The following is a 13,148-nucleotide window of genomic DNA, read 5'->3' as shown; positions in this document are numbered from 1 at the left end:
TGCTGCGGTCTCTTTCTACCAATTGAATTCAAAGGGCTGTATTGGCATGGGAAATATTTGTTTACATTGCCAAAGCAAGTGAAATAGGTAAACAAAAGTGAAATCAACAAATAAAGTGAACAGTATCTCCTCGCGCCACTCCAATAGTGTGTGATGCAGGAACAACCCGAATTGCGGAAGCAGGCATTCCGCCTGCGAACACCTGCCCTCGCCGTCGTTAACAGAACTGCAGGAAAACAGTGCCCAACAGGCTGGGGCAAAGTACACGGTCTACCGGTGTGCTAGCTACCTATCCCGCCTGCTGTGTCCTGGAGTCCTAACTAGCATCCAGTATCCTTCGCTAACGCCTGCCAAATACCTGCCCACGCCATCATTAACACAACTGCAACAAAGCAGTGCCCAAGTCTTCTTCTTCTGTGGGGTTTATTGACGGTTGGCATCCAACATTATCGTGCATTACCGCCACCTACTGTTCTGGAGTGCCTCCCGCCTGTGTACCGAGTCCTACTGAGTCCTACTGAGTCCTACTGAGTCCTAGCTGAGTCCTAGCTGAGTCCTACTGAGTCCTACTGAGTCCTAGCTGAGTCCTAGCTGAGTCCTAGCTGAGTCCTACTGAGTCCTTACTGAGTCCTACTGAGTCCTTACTGAGTCCTACTGAGTCCTAGCTGAGTCCTACTGAGTCCTACTGAGTCCTACTGAGTCCTAGCTGAGTCCTAGCTGAGTCCTAGCTGAGTCCTACTGAGTCCTACTGAGTCCTACTGAGTCCTACTGAGTCCTAGCTGAGTCCTAGCTGAGTCCTACTGAGTCCTAGCTGAGAAATTAGAAACATAAAGCGGGGTTGCTGCAGATGCAAGAATGTCCACATGCAGGAAAGTGCTGAATTGTGGGCCACAATTGCACCCTTCGCCTATACTCAGGCGCACACACAGTGTGACTGCTGCTAGCTCCGTTCAGCTCTCCTTCGGTGTGTGCATTACAGCTTCAGATAATAACGAAGCATTTAGTTATTTTTTTCTGCTGTTTCCCTCACTCTGATCGGATCAGACTGGATGTGGAGCCGACCGGGTATATACGGGGCCGGGTTTGGTTGTCCTTGGGTCCGTTCGAACCGGGTGTCCATATTTAAAAAATGTATTATTTGGGTAGGGTCAGAGAGAAGACCTCTAATTTTGCAGGTCTATTTTCTGTGTAAGCCCATTGCAGAAGTTACAGCAGGTCTATTTGCTGTGTAAGCCCATTGCAGAAGTTACAGCAGGTCTATTTGCTGTGTAAGCCCATTGCAGAAGTTACAGCAGGTCTATGTGCTGTGTAAGCCCATTGCAGAAGTTACAGCAGGTCTATTTGCTGTGTAATCCCATTGCAGAAGTTACAGCAGGTCTATTTGCTGTGTAATCCCATTGCAGAAGTTACAGCAGGTCTATTTGCTGTGTAATCCCATTGCAGAAGTTACAGCAGGTCTATTTGCTGTGTAAGCCCATTGCAGAAGTTACAGCAGGTCTATTTGCTGTGTAATCCCATTGCAGAAGTTACAGCAGGTCTATTTGCTGTGTAATCCCATTGCAGAAGTTACAGCAGGTCTATTTGCTGTGTAAGCCCATTGCAGAAGTTACAGCAGGTCTATGTGCTGTGTAAGCCCATTGCAGAAGTTACAGCAGGTCTATTTGCTGTGTAAGCCCATTGCAGAAGTTACAGCAGGTCTATTTGCTGTGTAAGCCCATTGCAGAAGTTACAGCAGGTCTATTTGCTGTGTAAGCCCATTGCAGAAGTTACAGCAGGTCTATTTGCTGTGTAAGCCCATTGCAGAAGTTACAGCAGGTCTATTTGCTGTGTAAGCCCATTGCAGAAGTTACAGCAGGTCTGTTGGTGCTCTGTCTGTCTCCCAACACCAGGTGGAGATGGAGATGTATCAGTGGACTGTACCATAGTAAAAGAAGAAACCCTAGGGTCACATAACAATGATGTAGGAGAGAGAGAGATGATTGCTGGCTACTCTGTTGGAACAACTGACACAGTTGTCTGAATAAAAGCAGTCTCCTTGTTCACACTACAGTGGGGAGTAACAATAAAAACCACACTCCAAGCATCAGCTATTTTCCATAACCTTTTGGCATCCAGTTGACCTTTCAGTCAGCCAGTGGCCTGTGTAGAAGATAAGGGTCAGGACTGGGTCAGCTCTGTCCTTGCAGAGAGGGTCAGTGAGTGAGGATAATGATAAATGCACGTACCCACACACACACACTGGGCTACTGTCACTACTACCACCACTGGCACTAGTATGGTACCCCTTGGCCCCTACTCATTGAGAGAGTTTATGGTATTCCATACTGCTGGGTTAGTGTATAACCATTCAGACAGTCATTACCATTTAGCAAGCTAAAGCTAAGCTATTTCTTGTCCCTTTGTCATACAGGTTACATACTAAACTGATAGCAAAGCTACCATATTATATGGCTTTGCGTCTGTGCTGAGTTCTGACATGTGTCTCAATTAGAGACGGAGGCTGTGCGTCTGTGCTGAGTTCTGACGTGTCTCAGTTAGAGACGGAGGCTGTGCGTCTGTGCTGAGTTCTGACGTGTCTCAGTTAGAGACGGAGGCTGTGCGTCTGTGCTGAGTTCTGACGTGTCTCAGTTAGAGACGGAGGCTGTGCGTCTGTGCTGAGTTCTGACGTGTCTCAGAGACGGAGGCTGTGCTGAGTTCTGACATGTGTCTCAGAGACGGAGGCTGTGCGTCTGTGCTGAGTTCTGACATGTGTCTCAGTTAGAGACGGAGGCTGTGCGTCTGTGCTGAGTTCTGACGTGTGTCTCAGAGACGGAGGCTGTGCGTCTGTGCTGAGTTCTGACGTGTCTCAGAGACGGAGGCTGTGCTGAGTTCTGACGTGTGTCTCAGTTAGAGACGGAGGCTGTGCGTCTGTGCTGAGTTCTGACGTGTGTCTCAGAGACGGAGGCTGTGCGTCTGTGCTGAGTTCTGACATGTGTCTCAGTTAGAGACGGAGGCTGTGCGTCTGTGCTGAGTTCTGACGTGTGTCTCAGAGACGGAGGCTGTGCGTCTGTGCTGAGTTCTGACGTGTGTCTCAGAGACGGAGGCTGTGCGTCTGTGCTGAGTTCTGACATGTGTCTCAGAGACGGAGGCTGTGCGTCTGTGCTGAGTTCTGACGTGTCTCAGTTAGAGACGGAGGCTGTGCGTCTGTGCTGAGTTCTGACATGTGTCTCAGAGACGGAGGCTGTGCTGAGTTCTGACGTGTGTCTCAGAGACGGAGGCTGTGCGTCTGTGCTGAGTTCTGACGTGTCTCAGTTAGAGACGGAGGCTGTGCGTCTGTGCTGAGTTCTGACATGTGTCTCAGAGACGGAGGCTGTGCGTCTGTGCTGAGTTCTGACATGTGTCTCAGAGACGGAGGCTGTGCGTCTGTGCTGAGTTCTGACATGTGTCTCAGAGACGGAGGCTGTGCGTCTGTGCTGAGTTCTGACATGTGTCTCAGAGACGGAGGCTGTGCATGAATGCAGCACCTGTAGTGTTACCATGAAGATAGAACTCTAGTGGTTAATTACTGCTAATTACACAGGCCTGAAGAGATCCGCCTGCAGGAAGTAGTCACAATGTTAGGAATAGGAAGTGTTGAGAGCAAAAGCACTGGATCTGTGAGGAGTAAGAGGAAACCTCTACAGTACGGTCCTGTCCTCCAGTGTGTGACTCACCCCGGGCAGCAGGCCCTCTGGGGGGACGGGGGAGATGGCCTCTCCATCGGGGCCACGGGCACACAGGCTCGGGGACATGGTGGGGGACTCATCTATGAAGGGCATGGTCTCTGAACCGTCCTGACTCTTACGATCCTCTGCTGTGTCACCGTCATACCCGTCTGTGTTATAGTTGAAGTCTGGAGGAGAGATAGAGACAGGGGTTAGTATTAGGGATGCACGATATCTCGGTGGCAATATCGGAATCGTCCGATATTAGCCAGATGTTACCCTAACGGAGTTGCACAGTGATAGCGTCACTGCTATTAGCTTCACAACATACATACTATGGAACGCTGTTTGGGTCTTTGCGTGTCAAAAAAGATACAGTAGCACTGTCAAAGCTGTACATAAAAGCCTGCAAACAAGCAAACACTGGCCACAAACGATGTGTTTACAATACTGCGTTGGTAATAAAGCATAATTTGTTCGCCAGCAACTTCTGGTGTAGCTAGCTTTAGCTTGGTACCTAGTTAACACCAATACAACCAGCCTGAAAACAATGACCAGTAGAAGCTGCAGTCATTTTCATTATTCTTAGCAATGATTTAGGAATCCTTGTGACTAAGTATTAGCTAGGTTGCCACTTGTTGTTCGCCTATTGAAATTGCACTTCAGTTCATGAAAATAAATAGCTAGCCAGCTACTTAACCCTGTTGCCCAAAGCTAACGTTATAAGCAGCCAGCTAGCTTCATCTGGCTAGTGAGGTTGTGAAAATAGCCACAATAAGGATTTGGCACAATAGTGGAATTTGCGGTTTACCTTCAAAATAACAGTATGTCATTGACAGTGATGCAAATAGTAGAATTATGCCATACTTTTATTTTGAAGGCTAACCGCAAAGTCCACTATTGTGGCTAGCGTCACATAGATGGGTCCGACCACCATTAATCTAAGAAGAACTGTCTTATAAATGAGGTTTATTTTAGATGACACCTAGCTACATAGTTACCTAGCTAACAATAGCTACTGAAACAGATTGTGTCGTTTTGCTATGTTTTTGGGGAAGAACATGGTTTGCTCCCATGAGCTAGCTAGCTTTTTTTATGACAAGCATTGTAGGTGCGCAAAACAACTTCGCCAGCATCATAGCATACGTATCGATGAATCGTTGTGACATATGAAATACGAGAGAGTGTAATCAACGTGTAATAACTACGTAAAAAACGTATGAACGCGTTAAATTATTATTTGATGCGCAGTCATATTCAGGTCCTGATTGGTCAAATAGTGTTATTTGACATGTCAAATAGTGTTATTTGTATTTTCAAGTATTGTGGTGGCAGCATCATGTTATGGGTATGCTTGTCACCAGCAGGGACTGGGGAGTTTGTCAAGATCAAAAGAAATAGGAAATGCATCGCCGAGTTTGTCCCCACAGTGAAGGTTCGTTGCTTCAAAAGCCCTGTATTTAGACTGAGGTTGGCACTAAACTGAAGGACTGGGCAACCCGCACTAAGGGCTATCCCAGCCAACCCCGAGGCTACGGCTGAGGACACAAACAAGAAGTCCCTCTACGACCTCCACAGAGTCATCAAACAAGCATAAGGACAATATAAGAACAAGGTGGAATCCTATAACACAGGCTCCGACGCAGGTGGCAGGGGCTACTGTCCAAAGGAAGACCCAGCCGTGATCTTCCCAACGATGCCTCTCTACCAGACAAACTCAATGCATTTCATGCATGCTTCGACAATAACAGAGAACTCTTAGGCTACCTGCCACAATGACTACAGCCCTGTAGCTCTCATATCTGTAATCAGGAAGTGCTTTGATGGCACAAATCAACTCCATCATCCCAGACCCACTCCAATTTGCATACCGATCCAACAGATCCATAGACGATGCAATCTCTATCGCTGACCTCACCCACCTAGATGAGAGGAATACCCATGTGAGAATGCTGTTCATTGACTACAGCTCAGCGTTCAACACCATAGTCCCCTCCAGCTCATTACTAATCTAAGGACCCTGGGACTAAACACCTCCCTCTGCAACTGGATCCTGGACTTCCTGATGGGCCGACCCCAGGTGGTGAGGGTAGGCAACATTTCCTCCGCCATGCTGACCCTCAACACGGGGGCCCCTTGTACACACGGGGGTGTGTGCATGGCCCTAAGAGCTTCGACTTCTTCGGTCTCCAAATCACTAAGGACTTTAAATAGTACTACTGCACTGTTGGGAAAGTGCAAGCAAGAAATACATTTCACTGTATTAGTGCATGTGACAATAACAACTTGAAACATGAAAGGAACAACAACCAGGTAAAAAGTTGAGGAAAACCCACCTCAGTCTTCTGAAAACCTAACCCTGGAATCGAGTTGTATTTTTTAGCAGAACAATTACACACATTTGAATTCTAAAGACACACCAGAATGGCTTTCCAAGAGGTGTTGAATGTTCCTGAGTGGTCCAGAGACAAGGTTTGAATATTGCTGAATATATTAAAACTGTCAGTGACGCCACTCTGGAATAGGTTTTGATATGCCTGTAGCGTATATCATGTTCAACAAGATACAGAAATATTGGCCTAAACAAAAAATAGATATTTTCAATATTCATGTAAATATTTTTTTAATATTAAAAAGTTAATGTTACAAAATAAAAGTTTAATTAAAATACTACTCATATTACAGAGCAAGCAGTAAAGCTTCATATGATACCAATCTTTGATTTGTAGCACCTACAAATGAAACATTAAAGGAAACATAAAAGAACCCTAGGTGAGGCCAAAATGTAATAAATATGCTTTTGATTAATTTTTTTCTTTATGCTTTTAGATACAAAATGTCAAATATGTCAACAATCCTTTCTCCAAAGGACTACTCTATGTGAAAATCCCCCAAAATCTGTATTTTTTTGTCTGGATTTCGTGAGCAGAAAGACGGTCTCCATAGACCACACAGAGCAGCAGCTTTGAACGCATCTAGCTGTGATACCACTGACAAATGACTCCTAATTGAAAAATAAAAGGGGTATCACACAGAATCTGAAATCCCCAGTGGGATATAGGCCTAGACAGACAATAGAGCCCTAATATGAAGCAGACCCAGAGTGGCGGGGGGACCAACCCATCTGTCAATCACTGACACAGATGCTAACACACAGCCACTAGACCACCCACCTGTCACTCAACTTCCACATACACACAAGGGCTTGCCTGTGTTGCCATGCAACGCGTCATGCCATCTGTTTTGCTGGGTGACAGGGACTTGAGAGCCAGCTGACTGGGCACAGGGCTATATACCTACTCTAACAGCAACCATATGGCTTATTCAAACCACAAACCTTCTCTAGATGACTGTTTGTTCAGATTCACATGCGGCCCTTTTTATGCCATTGTGTAAATCTTGTTTCAGCATCATTGATTTTTTATAAAAACGTGAGACCAGTAGCCTATGTCGTCATTACCAGTACAGGAAATCTAAATATTGACATTGTGGTGTATGGTAGATCAAATTGGAAAAGGACTATCACATATGATGGGGGGTGGGATTGACTTGTGTAAACACGACAGTCACACAAAAACTAGACACCTTTCTGAAGGTTTTAACCTCGATGTTGTTATTATGTGCCCGTTTCAGACTCCTCATCAGAATGCCTGATTTAAGAATGGATTTAGGTCACTGTGGATGAAAGCATCTGCTAGAGCTAGACGACTAAAATACAAAATGTAGACTTGAACCCATTCAATCCAATCTCATGAGAGTATTTATTTATTATGTGATGCATAATCCTATCGTCATGCTGCGTGGCTACAGTCTAAATTCTTTATTGCATATCCCAAAGGTTCTCTTCCCTTATATTATCTGCAGAGGCACAGAGCCCTGAATGCTTGAGTGAGAAAATCCCCATATCATCAGACAGATCTACTTGAAGGAGAATGGATTTAGGCCTATAAGACGAATAGAAAGCCAAACAATCGTGTAAAATAGTCAAATTATAATAGTGAACCCAGGGTTGCAAAAACTCTGGTAACTGTCCCAAAATTCCAGTGGGAAGATTCACAGATTAAGCTGAAAATGCCACCTCCCCTCATGGTGCAACTATCCAGTGTGAGGGGTTTGAGAGGGGATGAGGGCAGTGCAGACTGGGGAGGGGTTTGAGAGGGGATGAGGGCAGTGCAGACTGGGGAGGGGTTTGAGAGGGGATGAGGGCAGTGCAGACTGGGGAGGGGTTTGAGAGGGGATGAGGGCAGTGCAGACTGGGGAGGGGTTTGAGAGGGGATGAGGGCAGTGCAGATTGGGGAGGGGTTTGAGAGGGGATGAGGGCAGTGCAGACTGGGGAGGGGTTTGAGAAGGGATGAGGGCAGTGCAGACTGGGGAGGGGTTTGAGAGGGGATGAGCGCAGTGCAGACTGGGGAGGGGTTTGAGAGGGGATGAGCGCAGTGCAGACTGGGGAGGGGTTTGAGAGGGGATGAGCGCAGTGCAGACTGGGGAGGGGTTTGAGAGGGGATGAGGGCAGTGCAGACTGGGGAGGGGTTTGAGAGGGGATGAGGGCAGTGCAGACTGGGGAGGGGTTTGAGAGGGGATGAGGGCAGTGCAGACTGGGGAGGGGTTTGAGAGGGGATGAGGGCAGTGCAGACTGGGGAGGGGTTTGAGAGGGGATGAGCGCAGTGCAGACTGGGGAGGGGTTTGAGAGGGGATGAGGGCAGTGCAGACTGGGAAGGGGTTTGAGAGGGGATGAGGGCAGTGCAGACTGGGAAGGGGTTTGAGAGGGGATGAGGGCAGTGCAGACTGGGAAGGGGTTTGAGAGGGGATGAGGGCAGTGCAGACTGGGGAGGGGTTTGAGAGGGGATGAGGGCAGTGCAGACTGGGGAGGGGTTTGAGAGGGGATGAGGGCAGTGCAGACTGGGAAGGGGTTTGAGAGGGGATGAGGGCAGTGCAGACTGGGGAGGGGTTTGAGAGGGGATGAGGGCAGTGCAGACTGGGGAGGGGTTTGAGAGGGGATGAGCGCAGTGCAGACTGGGGAGGGGTTTGAGAGGGGATGAGCGCAGTGCAGACTGGGGAGGGGTTTGAGAGGGGATGAGCGCAGTGCAGACTGGGGAGGGGTTTGAGAGGGGATGAGGGCAGTGCAGACTGGGAAGGCCCTCCGTTCTAATACGTGGAATACGGTGAATGTAGGCCAGCAAGAGGGCCTCTGCTCTCACTACACTGCCTGCAGCTCTCCAACACACACACACACACACACACACACACACCACACACACACACACACACACACACACACACACACACACCACAGGAGGTTGGTGGCACATTAATTGGGGAGGATGGGCTCCTGGTAATGACTGGCAAAGAATTCTGGAATGGTATCAATTACAGCCTCCACTGACACTGGCCTTTACTGTCGGTCTCCACTGCTCTCCGTTTATAGGTTTGCTGGTCTGTCTGTTTCTGTGTTCCCGTTTTCATGTTCTTTGCGCGGACCTGTGTGTGTTCCTATCTGTGTGTACCTGTTTCTGCACGTGTTCGTCTATGTGAATATTAATGTTTGCTAATGGGTTAGTCAGTGTGAATACCTTGTGTCTGAGTGTTTTAGAGTACCTAAGAACTTCAGTTCTCTAATGGGCAGAGTCATGTTATCCTACTTCAGTTCTCTAATGGTCAGAGTCATGTTATCCTACTTCAGTTCTCTAATGGTCAGAGTCATGTTATCCTACTTCAGTTCTCTAATGGTCAGAGACATGAGAGTCAAACTAAGACCATGAGATCCTGGTCTTACTGATGCCTCGGTGAACACTTACTGTTTTCTCAAACATTAGATCTGCTGTCTACTCCAACAGAACACTGAGGCATGCATGAGAGTGGTCAAAGACTCCAGCCACCCTAGTCATGGACTTCTCTCTGCTACCGCACGGCAAGCGGTACCGGAGCGCCAAGTCCAGGTCCAAAAGGCTTCTTAACAGCTTCTACCCCCAAGCCATAAGACTCCTGAACAGCTCTCCTTCCAGACTCATATCAAACATCTCCAATCCAAAATCAAATCTAGAATCGGCTTTCTATTTCACAACAACGCCTCCTTCACTCACGCCGCCAAACTTACCCTAGTAAAACTGACTATCCTACCGATCCTCGACTTCGGCGATGTCATCTACAAAATAGCTTCCAATACTCTACTCAGCAAACTGGATGCAGTCTATCACAGTACCATCCGTTTTGTCACCAAAGCCCCATATACCATCCACCACTGTGACCTGTATGCTCTAGTCGGCTGGCACTCGCTACATATTCGTCGCCAGACCCACTGGCTCCGGGTCATCTATAAGTCTATGCTAGGTAAAGCTCCGCCTTAACTCAGCTCACTGGTCACGATAACAACACCCACCCGTAGCACACGCTCCAGCAGGTATATCTCACTGGTCATCCCCAAAACCAACACCTCCTTGGCCGCCTTTCCTTCCAGTTCTCTGCTGCCAGTGACTGGAACGAATTGCAAAAATCTCTGAAGCTGGAGACTTATATCTCCCTCTCTAACTTTAAGCATCAGCTGTCAGAGCAGCTGTATAGTCCATCTGTAAATAGCCCACCCAATCTACCTACCTCATCCTCATAATGTTTTTATTTACTTTTCTGCTCTTTTGCACACCAGTATCACTACTTGCACATCATCATCTGCACATCTATCAATCCAGTGTTAATCTGCTAAATTGTAATTACTTCACTACTATGGCCTATTTATTGCCTACCTCCTCACGCCATTTGCACACACTGTATATAGACTTTTTTTTTTCCTTATTGTGTTATTGACTGTACGCTTGTTTATTCCATGTGTAACTCTGTGTTGTTGTTTGTGTCGCACTGCTTTGCATTATCTTGGCCAGGTCGCAGTTGTAAATGAGAACTTGTTCTCAACTGGCCTACCTGGTTAAATAAAGGTGAAAGTAAAATAATAAAATAAAAACTATGGAGGGTTTTCCACTGACTTCCTCAGTGCCTCCGGTAGGGAACCACCACCAGCAGTGATTTACAACAGTGACTGTTCTGTAAATGATAGATTGAAAGTGGTACTATAAGAAACATGCTGTTATTCACACAGCAGGATGTTACATACTGATTAATGGTCAATGCAGGTGATTTAAGGGGAGTGTTAACAAACAAAGGATGATTGGATATCAAGCTAAGTTCTGTAATTCCTTTAGTGTATTGTGGCGTTCCATCATCGTTGCAGCCAGACGTAAAACCTCTCCTGACCCTAAAGCGCTGAGCTCAGGGCTGCTTTGAATAGCCAACAGTTAGTCTTTGTGTGATATTGTTACGCTCTCACTCTAAATCACTTTCACTGTTGGTTCTTCCTGAGGTAGCTGGAGTTGTAGGCTGTTTAGGAAAATAAACAAGGGACTGAATGGAGTATGTTCATACTGGATGACACACACACACGACATCAGTGGTATCAGAAAAATACCTACAGCGGTAGAGCAAGTAGATGTGTGGAGTTCAGAGGTCACTCATTAGAATGCATGACAGTCCTCTTAATCTATTCAATGTCCTATCTTTGTTCTCAGATGAAATGAATGCAGCAGCATATGTGTGTGCCTGATTGCGTGCTCCATTCATGAGGGCCCTAGAGGTTAGAGGAGGAGGGGAGAAGCCTGTAGTTCCATCAATGTGATCCCTGCTAATGGGCTGATAAACACAGCAACATGATTACAGGTGTTATACTGCCTGATGAAGACATGAAAGGGATCAAATACTCTACAGCCTCACACTGTGGGCCAGCCTAGTCGCTTTTCCCTAGATAGGCCTACTTCATGTAATTCTGAAAGGATCAGATGGCAATGAGCAATATGGTATTAACTCCATCTTGTTCTCTAATAGGGGGTAGGGGTTAGGAGCTAGAGAGTAGGGACAAGGGGCACATTTGGAAGTCAAGCAGTAGTCTCCCTCAGCACCAAGGCAGTGTTGTAACACACTTAGTCCTAACGCTACTGTAGAACTCTGTGACAGAGTCTGCCATGTCTCGAATTTAAAAGCCCAGGACATTCAGTACACTTTGTTCTAAATGCACAAATAAAGCATTTATATCATAAGATATGTGTTTAAGTGCCGCTGTGCTGAAGGTGACTGACTGGAGATTCATTTACAAAAACATTTAACCTTTATTATCTAGGCAAGTCAGTTATGAACAAATTCTTATTTACAATGACGGCCTACCCCGGCCAGATGCTGGGCCAATTGTGTGCCGTCCTACGGGTCTCCCAATCACGGCCGGTTGTGATACAGCCTGGAATTGAACCAGGGTCTGTAGTGACGCCTCTAGCACTGAGATGCAGTGCCTTAGACAGCTGCGCCACTCGTGAGTTGTGCGGACTGCAACTCAGATGATGTATTCTGTCCCCATTCCCTGCCTCAGTACCATCTGTCAAGGACTGTTGCAGTTACACCCGTCACTTTACTAAGATATCCAACACCCCAGAGGAGTAGGAAATATAGAAACATTAAAGAGAGAGATGATAGAAGACAATTACAAGAGAACAGTATTTTAGCCTTGGAAGATAACTTTTGAGGGATATATCACAGTACTTGCACTGATGTACCACTGCAAATACATCACTGTCCTCTTCCCTTCTAAGTGTTGATGCGTGTTGTTTAACCAGCGGTTACATTGAAGGGTAGTGAACCCTTGGTCTGCAGACTCAACACGCTCCTCTCCATCGCTCTCCTTTCCTCCCCTGCTGTCACTTTCTAACATTCCCCCAACCTCTCCTGATGGACAGCTCCCCAACGCTCCCACCTTCCTGACACAGCCAATCACAGGCCGTCTCCATGGCGAGGGCAACGGCTGTCGTGACAACGCGCCACAGTCGTTTGTGCTTCCCTGAATGAGAATGTGTCAGAGGCAAGCTTCAGACCGAGATGAGACTATTTATACAATGTTAATATTGAGAAAGTTTAGGAAGGAAAGGCCACAGCTTGAGTCAATAACTAGTCTCAGCAGGCATCAATCAGCCTGTGGCTTTCTAGTGAGATTTATCATACAAAGCAACCTGAAGCGCGCGCACACACACACACACACACACACACACACACACACACACACACACACACACACACACACACACACACACACACACACACACACACACACACACACACACACACACACACACACACAGTAAACAGCTGTGGGCTGAAGTTACAGTCAGTGAGCTCATCAGCCAGAGTTAGCGCCATAGCAACTACACACACTGTGTGAGGGTGGGAGTCAACCAATAAGAAATCAATTCCCTTCCCTGCGTTGCCTAAATACCAAAACCATACCTGCATAATTGCAGTCATTTCAGTAACTGCAGGGCATATATTCACTCTGTTCACTGGCTCTTTATTAGTTGATTGAGCTAAATTAGACCTAGCTACATTGTTTCCTATTACTGCCACTTGCCCCAATTATGGGAAACAAACCATCAAAGGAGTTTA

General features: G+C 46.8%; 1 protein-coding gene across 5 annotated transcripts in view; it reads right to left on the bottom strand.

The window, feature by feature from the left end:
* The window catches only part of LOC139537469 (active breakpoint cluster region-related protein-like), a 237,901-nt gene that overhangs the window by 152,091 nt on the left and 72,662 nt on the right, over positions 1-13,148 (bottom strand). For 4 of the 5 annotated variants that reach the window (XM_071338806.1, XM_071338807.1, XM_071338809.1 and 1 more), the window contains exon 2: positions 3,693-3,871. In XM_071338806.1, the coding sequence (XP_071194907.1) occupies positions 3,693-3,871 (179 nt within the window). Of the gene's footprint in view, positions 1-3,688; positions 3,872-13,148 lie in introns of all 5 variants that reach the window. The other variant, XM_071338813.1, reaches the window with a different exon arrangement.

Source organism: Salvelinus alpinus, chromosome 13, assembly GCF_045679555.1.
Source record: "Salvelinus alpinus chromosome 13, SLU_Salpinus.1, whole genome shotgun sequence".
NCBI lineage: Eukaryota > Metazoa > Chordata > Actinopteri > Salmoniformes > Salmonidae > Salvelinus > Salvelinus alpinus.
Note: the sequence above shows the minus strand (reverse complement) of the source record. Positions and strands in the feature narration are given on the sequence as shown.